We start from the raw sequence: 13,766 nt of genomic DNA, 5'->3' as shown, positions 1-13,766 counted from the left end.
CCTCGCAGCCAGGGCAGGCTGCGGCGCCGACACACAGGAGCCGGCTGCGGGGCTGGGTCTCGGGCTCTCGGCGGGGGAGCGGGGAGCGCGCTCGCCCACGCCCACGCCCCCCACACTCGCGGGCGCACACCCCGGCGCGCGCACGCTGCCACACACGGGCGCACGCACACGGCAGCCGGGCCGGCGACGACCCTGTCAGCTGCAGCCCCAGAGGTCCGGGGCGCGCAGCCCGGTCCCCTCGAGGGCGCAGCTGGCCGCCCCGCCCCGCCCCGCCCCGCCCCGCCCCGCCCCGCCCCGCCCCGCCCCTCGAAGCCGCCGGGCCGGGCGCTCGGTGGGCTGCAAACTTTCGCGGCGCGAGTCCGCCAAGGCAGAGCGCCGACTCGGGCTCGGTTCGGCTCTGCGCTGCTCCGGACTGCTGTGACCGCTGGCCAGGGGCTCGGGCCGCCGGTACCCACGGACCGCGCGCCCGGGTGCCTGCTCCGCTAAGCCCCTCGCCCCGCGCGGACCCCGGTATCCAGCGCCCTGCTGCCCGGGCTTTCCCCGCGCGCCCTACTGCCGCGAGGTCAGTCCGCAGTCTCCGGTGCGCCAGCGCTCGCCTTCCTCCTCCTGGACTTCGGCCCTTTGCCGCCCTCACCGCGACATGGCTCGTGTCCACGCTCGGACCAGCCCGGGACCCGGGCCCCAGCTGCTGCTGCTGCTGCCGTTGTTTCTGCTGTTGCTCCGGGACGTGGCCGGCTGCCACAGGGCCCCCGCCTGGTCCGCACTGCCCGCGGCCGCCGACGGCCTGCAGGGGGACAGGGATCCCCAGCGGCCCCCTGGGGACGCGGCCGCCACGTTGGGCCCCAGCGCCCAGGACATGGTCGCTGTCCACATGCACAGGCTCTATGAGAAGTACAGCCGGCAGGGCGCGCGGCCGGGAGGGGGCAACACGGTCCGCAGCTTCAGGGCCAGGCTGGGTAAGTAGAGCGTGCCCCAGGACCCCTTCTCCTCGTTCTCCACCTTCCTCACTTTTCTGTCTCCCCACCCGTGCACCTCTACTTTTTCTCTTCTAGCCAACGGGTGGGTGGTTCATTCATTCTTTCACTAATGATTCACTGATCTCTCCATGTCAGGCCCTGAACCTCCAGTGGGGCACCAAGAGTGGCAGCAGGTGGCACAGAGGTCCTGCCCCTGGGGTGCTCCCACATTGCTGGACATACACAGACTACCCCATACACAAGGCTCTAAGCACAGAGAGTGGAAGAGGGGACATGGGCCAGGGGAGTACCCCTGTCATAGGGTCAATTATGTGGGCACTTTACAAATGAGGAGGGCACAGCCAGTGAACATAGGCAGCCCTGACAGAAGTTCCAGGCACTGGGCCCTGTCAGGAAGCGGGAGCCACTAGCTGGTTGCAGCTATGGTTCCTGTGTCCAGGGAAGCAGAGTGGACTGAGAAGGGCCTTGGCTGCCCGGGATTGAGGACTTCCATGGACTGGCATGAAGCGTTCAGACCACAGGGGTTTAAGGAAAGGCCCAGGGGCTTAGGCAGTGGGAACACTCTGCCTGTCTCCGGCCTCTGTCCCACCTTTCCACTTCCTCAGCCCCTTGGATGGAGGTGGGCAGAGGACACTTGCAAAGGCCCATGCTGCCCTGCTCTGAGAGTGCTTCCAGGCTTCTGCCTCAGCAGCCTGCCCACCTTTGCAGGCCCTGGGTAGAGAGGAGGTGCAGCCAGGGCCACAGGGTGATAAGAAGACCCTGGTTGTCATGGTGATTACTCCTGGTTGCAGAGTAATGCTCCAGAAAATGTGGGTGGGGGTCTCCTGCAGCTCTGTAGAAGATGAGGCCATGCAACAGGAGAAAAATCTGCAGTCTATAGGCTCCCCTCCTGCGGGAGAGGGAAACAAGCCTAGCTGTGGAGCTAGACAGCCTGGGGTCAGATCTGTCACTGGCTGTGTGACTCAAGGTAACATCTGTGGCCTCTCATAACCATGGATTGGGGAGCACCTGCCACAAAGAGGCCCCATGCCCTCCTCCTCCACTTAGCAGACTCACCAGGTCAGTGGCCCTGGGCTCCAGGCCAATTGGATCTAACTCCATCCTCACTCATAACTTTCTTGCACCATGTGGGGTCCATTTCTGGAGGAACATTATTAAATTAAGCCATTTAAGAATCATCTGGCATGAATATGACCTTGGGTAAATCACTGAAGCTATGTGGACTTGAGTGTATTCATCGATAAAATGGGCAAGGCTTGCCAATATCTCCCCTGTGCAGCTGAAGGGAAGATGAAATGAGGTCATATGTGTAAGCTCAGAGCCCAGCACCAGCCAGATTAAGTGTTGATGTATGGATTCCCCTGGGAGCACAAAGAATCGTGCTAAGTATTGTGTATTCCTGTGGGTTTAAACTTGACCTTGCTTCTCTATTAACTCAATCCTTGAAGCCTTGTAGTTGAGGAAGCAAGGCCAGCAGGGTCACTGATGCAACACGGGTGAGCCTGCCCGCTGAGCCCATCTACTTGCTGCAGCCAGGCATGGAGATGCCTGCTTGTGTCATTCTGTTTTCACAGAGAGGGGTTAGTACAAGTAGCAGTGGAGTTCAGGATATTAATCTCAAAAAGGACCTGAAGACAGTCTCTCAAATCCAGCACTCCCACTTTCAAGATAAGGAAACTGAGACTCAGTGGTTGTTCACAGTGGCAGGGGTTGGCAACTCCCATCTGCCAGGTCATTGCTGTTCTCACTGTCACTCCCCACACCCTGTCATCTCCATCAGAGCTATGACCAGGGTCTGGGAGGGGTAGGGTGAAACAGACAAGCCTGGGAAATCAGGATTCTGGTAGTCTGGAGTGTCTGACAAATCTCTCTTCTTTGGAAGCCTGAGGCACATTTGGGTGTGAATCCCAGCTGTACCAGCTACCAGGTGTGTGCTGTGGCACAGGTTAGTTTACCTCTCTGAGCATCAGTTTCCTTGTAGTACAGTGAAGAAGTGAGGATTAAATGGGCTAAGCAGGTTTTGTGCCTTGCATACAGTGGGAGCCCAGGCAGGTTGCTTGATCCTCCCCTCCCTTGATTCATCTAAGTGTTTCATGCCAAGCCTCTTGCCTGCCCTCAGATGTGCCTGCTTCCTGATCCAGTGACCTGTCTGAGGAGGTATGAGTTTGGGCAGGGACCCTTCTCTCATGGATGATGCCACCCATGTGGGAGGCTTCAGCTCTGGTCCGAGAACATGCCAGTCTCAGCCTGCTCCCCAGTGGTGGGTTTCTGCTGCCTCAGTGGGGCAGCACCTCTTCCTGAACAACAAATGCCTCCATCCCCACAGCCTGCGGTACGTAACTGTACCTCCCCCGCCACCGGGCAGTGCAGCTCAGCTGCCAAGTGCTGGCTGTAAGCTGGCCTCTTGGGGTCCAAATCCCAATTCTGCAATCTGGGCAAGGGACTGAACTTGTCCATGACTCAGTTTTCTTTTCACTTCTAAAATGGAGCTGATAATGCTCCCCTCCTTATAGGATTTTTTTTTTTTAATGGAAACTGAGATATGTCAAGTGCTTACACCATTCCTGACACATGTAAGTGTCAATGGTGTATTAGATCTTGCTGTTGATATACCAGCCACCCCTTCCTTCCCTCCCTCATTGCTCCCTGAAGTGCATTTTGTTCCTTATTAAATCTGCATCAGAGGAGAAAGCCTATGAGCCTGACCCTAAGGGTTAAGGTTAGACTACCCCTAATTCCCACTGAATGACCTGTGTTTAAATGTAAGCTTGTCACTTACCAACATGATACTGAGTTGGTTTTCTTCATCTCTAAATTGAGAATAATACTACATACTCATCTGTCAAAAATGCCAAAATTCAAGTTGATTTCAGTTCCCCAAGTATTTCCTGAGCACTTGGTTTGGTGGCAGATGCTGTAAGCTCAGGGAACACAAAGATGCCCAGAAAAGCTCATAAACTAGCAGGGCAAATCAAAGTAAGCAGCAGAATAGGGCAGCAGAATAGGGGGGTGCCATATAAGAAGGAGGGCAGAGGTGCTGCGGGAGCCCAAGGGCACACTGACCTGGCAGGGGCAGGGCCTCTAGGTGGGGCCAGGAAAGCCTTCCCAGAGCAGGCCAGGCCCCAGCCACTTTGAAGGGCAGGTGGGGCTTAGCCAGGTGCAGAAGTGAAGCTGTCCACTGTGTTCAGAGACTGCCAGGAGTTTGGTTTTAATGATAACGCAAGGAGAGAAAGGCAGGAGATGGAGACAGACAAATAGGTTGCAAGCAGACCATGGAGAGCCATGAGTATTATGAATTTGTTCCCCCATAGGCAATGGGGCAATATACAATCTGCATGCATAAGGGACAGAAGGAAGGAAGGAGGGAGAGAGAGAAGAAGAGAGGGGAGAGAGAGAAAGGAGAGAGGGAGAGAGAGGGAGGAAGAGGAGAGACTGCAGGGAAAAAGGGATAAAGGAGAGAGAGAGATTATAAATAAATGCATGCTTATTGGGGAAAACCTGGAAATTATAGAAGATCACAGTAAAGAACATAAGTCATCCCTAATCACATAGCCAGATATAACCAGAATTGTTAGTATATTTTGGTAGAATCATTCCAGCCATATCTATCTATCTATCTATGTCTCCACTATCTATATCTCCATTGTTTTACCCTTATATGTAAGATATATATGGATATATGGATATATTTGAGCGATATATATGTGAGATATATGTGGATACATCTTTTATGGATTATATTTTCAGCATGCAGGTAAAACTTGCAGGTATTTCCATTTGAAATTACTTTTTTTCATTACTGGTAATCTTGAACTTTTCCCCATGCCTGCTGGCCATTTGCAATTTTTCCTGTGGAAACTGCCTCTTTTTATGGGAGTCCTTCCTTTCTCCTACTGATATGCAAAGGTTCTTTACATAGTAAGGATCTTAACCTTTCACTTCTAATAGACAATTTGCTTTTGAAGCATGAGTGCATTGTAAGAGGCAACAAAGTTCTGGGACCACTGTTGTGGTTGAGTCTGGAGCCCTGAACGCAGGGTGGAAAGATGCTGTGTTCAGAATGGTTGTGTAGAAACAGGAAGCAGAGCAAACAGGGCCTGGAGACTGGTTAAAAGCAGGAGTGGAAGAGGCAAAAGAGTTCTCAGGCTCTTGTTGGAGGGGCTGGAGGAGAAGTGAGGCCTCCCACTGGGCAGGAGGTCAGGGAGCAAGGGTGTGGTGCCCTGAGGGTGGCAGTAGTTCCTGAGGCCATAACTGTTCTGAGCCCCTGCTGGGTGCCAGGCACGGTGATCTCACAATAACTTTTGGAGGTGCAAATACTCTATCCAGTTTATGGGTGAGGAAACTGAGGCACAAAGTGGTTCCATGACTTGCCTGAGGCCCCACAGCTAGTAAGGGATGCAAGCAGGAGTTGAACCTCAACCCTAGAGCCTGCATGGAAACGGGCACTAATTACTAAATCCGTGTTAGTTCCCTGCTCTTCTCTGCAGCACCGTCTGGCCTACCGCCCCTTCCTCCAGCTTCTGTTGGTGCATGCATCTAAGCCCAGCGTTCTCACTGATTGCCCTGGTGGCTGTTTGAGGGCCAATGGGTGAAGGGACAGAGCTCCAAACTGTCTTGGAATCTTTTTATATAGGGCAGAGCATCTAAGGGGCTGCTCTTGGCCTGAGAGTTGACCAGCAGGGGGGCTGGACAGACCTTTGGGTGAGGAAGTCCCTTCCCCCAGTACCATCCCCACTGCCCTCAGGAAGGAGGCTGAGTGCCCAGCAAAGTGGACCTGGTCACAGTTCTGAGAATTCCCAAGAGCCACTGAGATCAGCTTGTCCAAATAAAGTCGGTCTTTCTCTTCTTAGGGAGTCAGAACTCAAAAGTATCAAAATAATGACCTCTGTTTGCAAAACATGCTACAGTTCACAGCACATGATCTTTGTCCATTAGCTCTTAGGCAGATCATGAACATATCCAGAACACATGGAGGAGCAACAGACATGGGCTTGGGGTCAGACAGAGCTGGGTACAAGCCCCGACTCCACCCCTTGCCAGCTGTGTGACGTTAGGCAAATTGCACACCCTCTCTGAATCTTCAGCTCTTTGTCCACAGAATGAATGACCGCTCCCTACTCTCCTCATGGTGAAAATGATGAATCAAGCATGCAGAACACTCAGCATAGGACCAAGCACATATACTTGGAGCTCAGAATGTCATAATTAATAAGCAATTTTCTTCCAATTTAAAGATGAGAACACTGAGGCTCAAGGGGAAGTCTGGCTAAACACCCGGCTGGCCGCTGTCTCCATTTGGATTTGCATCATCAGCTGCATCTTTGTAAAGAATGAGGATTTCTTGACTTCTTAAGGCTGTGGTTACTGCACTCCAGGGCAGCATGCCAAGAACCCCCAGTGTTAACTGAAGTAACAGACCACACTTTTCTCTTGTCCCCACTTGGGCAGGATTTGCACAGACAATCTCATTCAACATGCATCTCTGAGCTCCAACTGTCACCTAAGCCTTATGGTGAGGTCTAGCAGTGCAGTAGTGAATAAAACTGGCAGTGTCCCTGTCCCGTTAGAGTTTATGTTTTAGGAAGATAAGAGCAATAAATCAGTATACAGCAGGATGTCAGGAAGTGCTCTGAAGGCCAATGAAGCAGGAGCAGACAGAGTGATGGGGCTGTTGTCCAGCCACGGGAGCCCAGGGGACCCACTGTGGGAGGCTGTATTTGAGCAGATACCTGAAGAGGTTGAGTGGTACTGGATGGGGAACCAAGAAGGTGGAAGGAAGCGTGAGGCACAGTCCTGAGAATAAAGCCACGTGTTGGAAGGACAAGAAGGCCAGTGTGACGGGGGCAGAGGGGTGGGGTTGGGCTGGGGATAGGAGATAAAGTTGCAGAGGTAGGCAGGCCAGATCAAGTAAGGCCTTGGTAAGGGGTTGAGTTTTATTTGGGGCAATGGAGGGCTCCGAGCTTGGGGGTGACCTGTGACGGAATGCACCCAGCACACCAGGGGCCTCGCTTGGACAGTGCTCTTTAAAACTGTGACATGAGGAGACACTGAAGATGGGCGTCATTGCCATTACCAGTCTGTCTCCCCTCTAGGCTGAACTCCTCCTGGGCAACTTTGTTATGACCCTGGTCAGCCCAACTTAGCCTGGAGTAGGAGTTTTGCAAATCTTTATCAGGAAAACAAAGAGAAGAAGAGGAAGAAAGAAAGGAAAAGAGGGTGGATAGAAAAGGGTAAAGAGGGGAAGGAAAGAGAGAAGGGAGGAAGGCAGAGAAGAAAGAAGAGAGAAAAGACATGAATCACAGAGCACCAGCACGCATCAGAGGAAATAATGACTTTCTCTTCAGTGCTCTGTTATGGCCTGGGCTTGGCTAAACTGAGAGATTTCAGGTTGAGGTCCCTTCTCTGAGCCACAGCCTGGAGCCCCCTGCACTGCGTACATGCAGGCACATCCAGAGAGAGGACCAGCCTGTGGTCCCTCATGCACTAGGGCTGGGGGTGACCCATCTTGTCCCCAGCAGTCCCCAGCAGGGAGGGTCTTCCCGGAGCAGGCTGCCCAGTGAGAGCTGAGCTCCCTCTGGCCGGAGGCATTCAAGCCACATGAAGGTAGGACTTACACCCTTTTGCACAACCTCAAATGTTCCTCCCCACTCTGAATCTGTTAGCAGAACAATGGAGAAGTTAAGACTTGAACTAGATCAAAGAAAAACAATGTGCTGTGTTGGCTGGGTTGCAGCTCAGATATTTGGATCAGTGAATGCAAGGTACCCCAGTTGATGGAGGGGAGCTTGCTCTGCCAGCCTTGGTCCTTTAGATTCAAGTGGCAGAAAGCACATTTGGGGGCACCTCCTTTGTGCCTGGCACTTCACTGGGCTGTTTCTGTGATCTTCCAGACAATCCTCTGTGTGAGATACAGGTTGTTGTCCCTGTGAGGCAGATGGGGAAAGCAAGGTTCAGGGCGTGGCCCCACTGAGTCCTGGGAGCTTGGTTCCTAGGGCATTTTCTAGCTTGGGGATGGGGGGTGCAACATTATTGGTGAACTTTCACCCCATCCATAGGTCAACCCCAGATGCTGCAGATACACCACCACTACCACCAGATTGAGCTATCAGCTGCCACTGACTTCCCAAACTTCCCTGATGGCCAGAGTCGCCTGGAGTGTGATTAAAATGTGGAAGTCATTGTTGTGCAGTCAAGGCCACATGCTCGGGGAAGTCAGGTTCAAATGTGCATCGAGACCCTGGGCTGCTGCTTATGTGTGGAGCATGTTGAGGGGCTGTGACACTGCCCTGGCAGGTTTGTTGTGAGGATTAAATAAGGTAATGGCTTCAATGTCACCTAAGCCTTTACTGGCATTTATTTATCAGGCCCTCCATAGACATGCTTCTCTGTTTCTTCCCGCTCATAGTCCCTTAAGAGTATGTGAACAATCCCAGTTGAATTATGCCTTCTTCCCAACAGAAACAAAGAAGAGAAAGTGGAATATTTCTGTTAAAAAAAAAAAAAATCCCTGCAGATCCTGTAGGTACAGGGGTCAGAGAGGTGTGGCCCCGACCCATGCCCCTAGAGAGCCCAGCGTCCCCCACACACACTTTCTGGGCTTGGGAGCTCTGCTCCTCTCCAGACATTCCCCAGCAGAAGGACACTTGGTTGTCAGGAAATGAAGCAGTGGGAAGGAGAAAGCCGGCCTGGCCTCTCTGCTGTCCTGTTAGTGTGCAGCATCCTAGGGAGGCACCAGAAAAGACTCCCCACTCCTCAGAAGCCTAGAGCGGACTTGGCCATTTGAGAACGAACGCTCACTGATATATAATAATGTTTAGGCGATTCAAACCTGACACAATACTCATGCTGCTGCCAAGGTTGGGGCAGCTTCCTGGGACTGCTGACATGGCTATGCTGCCCTGGTGCCCTGGGGAACGCCTGCTTCCACCAGACAAATAGGAAGGAGTGGCCGGCAGCCCCAGGGAAGCCGGAGCTGGAGCATTCTTGAACCAAGTTGCAGATGTAATGATTGAGATGTCCCGGTCTTTACCTGGACTTTGGAGATTTAGTCAAGTTGCCTTGTGTAATCCTGATACTGCTCTTTTCTTGTTAAAACAATCTTAAAAGTCCTCAGGCAGAACAAAGAGCATATGCCTAAATGGCTGTACTTTTGATCCCAGTTTCCCTTAGGAGGTGCTCAAAAAGCATAAGCGTTTATTTATTTCATCTCTTTTGGAAGAATGAGTTTAATATGAAGTGTATTTAATGATTGCATTTAAAAACTGATTGCATAAACAGAGGGCTGTGCAAATACAGGAGGGGCTGCCTTGATGCAGGGCTTGGACCCAACCCAAGTCATCCTGAGCACTTAATGAAGGTGTCAGTGACATTTGTTCATTTGTGCATGCAGAGGCAGTAGAGGGCAGGGGGAGCAAACAGGAGTTTTGGAGTCCAGCAGGCCTGAGCGCCTCCCTGTCTGCCCCTATTTCTTTGCTGTTGCTTTTTGTTGTTGTTGTTGTTTGCTACGGGATATTGACAATCTCAACCTTAATTCCTCACCTGTGCACTGAGGATTGCAAAGGGCGCTCTCATCAGTTTAATGTGAGGATTACACGAAAGGAGGGAAGCAAAGCGGGGGAGGAGGACGGTCCTGAAAGTGTGGATCGGTGGGCGTTTGCTCCTCCAGCACTGGGTGGGAGACCCTCAGGAGCACCAGCGAGAACTTCACAGCCTGTGGTCTCTCCTTCCCTCACAGAAGTGGTCGACCAGAAGGCCGTGTATTTCTTCAACCTGACTTCCATGCAAGACTCGGAAATGATCCTTACGGCCACTTTCCACTTCTACTCAGAGCCGCCTCGGTGGCCTCGAGCGCTCGAGGTGCTATGCAAGCCGCGGGCCAAGAACGCTTCAGGCCGCCCGCTGCCCCTGGGCCCGCCCGCACGCCAGCACCTGCTCTTCCGCAGCCTCTCGCAGAATAAGGCCACACAGGGGCTACTCCGCGGGGCCATGGCCCTGGCGCCCCCGCCGCGCGGCCTGTGGCAGGCCAAGGACATCTCCCCCATCGTCAAGGCGGCCCGCCGGGATGGTGAGCTGCTCCTCTCCGCCCAGCTGGATTCTGAGGAGAGGGACCCGGGGGTGCCCCGGCCCAGCCCCTATGCGCCCTACATCCTAGTCTACGCCAACGATCTGGCCATCTCGGAGCCCAACAGCGTGGCGGTGACGCTGCAGAGATACGACCCCTTCCCTGCCGGAGACCCCGAGCCCCGCGCAGCCCCCAACAGCTCAGCGGACCCCCGCGTGCGCCGAGCCGCGCAGGCCACTGGGCCCCTCCAGGACAATGAGCTGCCGGGGCTGGATGAGAGGCCGCCGCGTGCCCCCGCGCAGCACTTCCACAAGCACCAGCTGTGGCCCAGCCCCTTCCGGGCGCTGAAACCCCGGCCAGGGCGCAAAGACCGCAGGAAGAAGGGCCAGGAGGTGTTCATGGCCTCCTCGCAGGTGCTGGACTTCGACGAGAAGACGATGCAGAAAGCCCGGAGGAAGCAGTGGGATGAGCCGAGGGTGTGCTCCCGGAGGTACCTGAAGGTGGACTTCACAGACATCGGCTGGAATGAGTGGATAATCTCACCGAAATCTTTTGATGCCTACTACTGCGCGGGAGCATGTGAGTTCCCCATGCCTAAGGTAGGGTTTCTTCCGCCTTTTGTCAGATTCTAAGGCTCAGCTCTGCCGCTACCGTCAAGCCCCTCAGCCTGCAGGACTTCTGTTTCCCCATCTGCAAAATGAGAATAACAGTACCTCCTATCTATTCCAGGCAGGGAATAGGTAGACATAGGTCACCAAGTGGCAGCCCGTAGGGTAGTTGCCGCCCACATATGTGTGAGTTTGGGTGTGTTTTTTGAAGTATTGGCTTGGTTGAATTGGGACTTTAAAATGAGAACATTCTTTTGAAAAGCAGGAGAATCCATGTTTTTAGAAACGCATCCCCACATAGCAACTATCTGCAGAGGTTGAGTAGATGCTGCTTCCTGTACACAGGGCAGGTCCCAGAAGCTCCTTCTTGACCAAGGCTCTCATTTCTGTTCCCAGCCTGGACCCCAGAGTGTGGCGATCTATGACCAGCACAGTGCTAGCCTCAGCAGCTCTCCCACTGTAGACTCCCTCCTCCTTACAGCTCAGGGCAGGAATCCACAGGGAATAGGCCTTCACTGTGCACAGGGTCTGCAGGACACACAGCACTGGGCTATTCTGTCTGTTGCACCAGCCTAAGGCTTTCCAGTTCTCACCTTCGCTCCAGCCTGGGCTGTGGCTGAGTCCATCCCTCTCCCTGCAGCCTGCCCTGCAGCAGCCTGGCTGCCTGTGATGTCAGCCCTCGGCACTCAGCACACAGTTTCTTCCTGCTTAGTTACTCTGCCCAGGGCAGGTCATGCCTTTCCCTCCAAGAAAAGAAAGTCAGTGCATAAATCCAATTTGAACTTAAATAAATCAGCCAGCTGGGGAAGTCAGGACCCAGACATGGGGCAGCAGGAACGTGTTTGGGAATTAAATGGCTTCTCCTCAAAACTGTGTGTGTGCAAGAGAGAGGGAGGTGCCTGACAAAGAGACAGGGCCTGCTAAAAGGGCCTAGCAAAGACCCACGCAGATGCAAGCCGGAACCCTGAAGGCTTGCAGCTGGTTGGCCATGCGCTTAGCTTATCCCCCTGGCTTGCTGCCTCCCCACCTTCCGGGACACCAGCCAGAACGCTGCAAATGCAGGTGTCCCTGCCCTGCTCCCCTACCACCACACCGACACAAGAGGGCTTCCTCCTCAACTGCACTACATATAAAAATCTCTGTTTGGCTGGTAATGCGCTAAAGTGGATGACCCGGTTGGTTCATCTTGTCAGAGGTGGGCACAGTTTTCCAAGCCAGGTCACTTTCTAACTGGGGGTCTTGGTCAAGTTACTCAGTCATTTTAAGCCTCGGTGTCTTCCCAGTAAAGTCCAGGTAATACCCACCCCATAAAATTGCTAAGCTGACAAAAAAAAGGGGGTGATGCAGGGAGAGTAGCCCCTAGGAAATGTCAGTGTCCAGCCTGTCACACTGCCACGCACATGCCGGGCCTTCCCTTCAGTGACAAGAGCACAACCTCGTGGGAAGCATGCCTGTCCTCCTCAGACTGCGAGATCAGGGCTGTGCTGGCATCTCACTGGGTTTTCCCTCTGGGCAGCTTCTGCCTGCTTCCTGGTGCTCCGCGGCAATGTGTGACACTCAGGCGCCCCCATGTGGCCCTGCCGTGTTGGGGACACAGCATGCCTCAGGGAAGCCAAGGGGCAGGAAGGGGCAGGGGCTCTTGGAGACCTCAGCCCGGAACTCAGCGTATGTCTGATTTTAGAGGAATCGTGTGCCCCGCCTTGGGATCTCATCCATTCCTGTAGGTGGATGCCTTTTCTGTGGCCTCAGCCGGGGAACGACAGCAGAGCAGTATGGCCTGGGACTGTGAGGATGGCATGGGTGGGTGGGTGGGTGAGGGCAGAGCTGAGGTAACCCTACTCCTTTCCTGCCTTGCAGATCGTTCGTCCATCCAACCATGCCACCATCCAGAGCATTGTCAGGGCTGTGGGCATTGTCCCTGGCATCCCAGAGCCCTGCTGTGTTCCCGATAAGATGAACTCCCTTGGGGTCCTCTTCCTGGATGAGAATCGGAATGTGGTTCTGAAGGTGTACCCCAACATGTCCGTGGACACCTGTGCCTGCCGGTGAGACCACTCCAGGGTGGAAAGAAGCCATGCCCAGCAGAGCCGCTTTCTCGGAGCCTTCTGCAGCCAGGACTTGTGGTGCAGCTGCAGACACAGAGCAGAGCTCATGGGCAACATCACTGGGGCCCAGAGAGAGATGTCCGCCAGTGCATCATTAGGGGGTCTTTCATTGCTAGTGACTAGCCCCTTAAATGCCAGCCTGAGTCCCTGAAGGAATCTGGGAATTAGCCCTGGCCTGAAAGTGGCCCATCATTCATACCCACTGTTCTGAAGGCTTGAAAACAAAACGTGTCCACAACATTGGCTTGATGTGATCATCATCTCATAACTGAGCAAGAAGACTATGCAAGTCTTAGGGAACTCGCTCTCTGCACACGGAAAGAACTCTGTTTAAATGCTCAGTTCAGAACACTTTGGGCCACATAGTGATTTTGGAAAACAGGATAATCGTGGTGTAAATGGGTGTTTCCTTTCAAAGTCCACTGCAGAGCTTTTATCCATACAGTATGCACATGTAACCAATATAGGTTTCTTTTTCTTAAAATATATATTTTATTTTAGAACAACAAAAAAGAAGGGCGTTGACACCATTCCCCACAGAGATAGTCATGCTGAGTGTGGGTTGTTTAAACATGCATATTGAAAAAACACATATAGTAACGTGGGAATACTAAAAAATAACCAAGATTTTATATTTTTGTAAATTATACTTTCTATACTGTAGATTGTGTATGTTATGTGTTTTTATGGAAAGCTAATAAATTAAAGGTACAGTGGTATCTTGAAAAACTGAATGTCACCCATTTCAAAATTTCACTGGCTCCCCATCTGTAAGTACACCATCTGATGGTTGCTGGGGACTCAGCCTCTTTTAGGGTCGCTGAAGTCCCCTAAGCCATCTCCATACTCTCTGGTGTCTGTCCCAGGCTCCAGAAACCCAGGCTTTCCCATGCCTTCCAGGGGCCTGCCCCACTACTGGTTCCTGCAAACCCAACCTAGGCTGATGTCGAGAATGGACATGGCCCCAGACAGGGACAGTGGCCTCTCGGGGTTTCTCCTCATCCCCTAGCCTCAG

General features: G+C 53.2%; 1 protein-coding gene across 1 annotated transcript; it reads left to right on the top strand.

Annotated features, from left to right (window-relative positions):
- Positions 1-306: 306 nt before the first annotated feature.
- GDF10 (growth differentiation factor 10) lies at positions 307-13,480 on the top strand. The gene is made up of 3 exons (XM_054436867.2): positions 307-956; positions 9,712-10,637; positions 12,504-13,480. Exons 1-3 carry the CDS (start codon positions 641-643, stop codon positions 12,693-12,695), a joined length of 1,434 nt encoding a protein of 477 aa, XP_054292842.1. The 5' UTR covers positions 307-640; the 3' UTR covers positions 12,696-13,480.
- Positions 13,481-13,766: the final 286 nt, after the last annotated feature.

Source organism: Pongo pygmaeus, chromosome 8 (genome assembly GCF_028885625.2).
Source record: "Pongo pygmaeus isolate AG05252 chromosome 8, NHGRI_mPonPyg2-v2.0_pri, whole genome shotgun sequence".
Taxonomy (NCBI): domain Eukaryota; kingdom Metazoa; phylum Chordata; class Mammalia; order Primates; family Hominidae; genus Pongo; species Pongo pygmaeus.
This window is presented reverse-complemented; position numbering and strand designations above follow the sequence as displayed.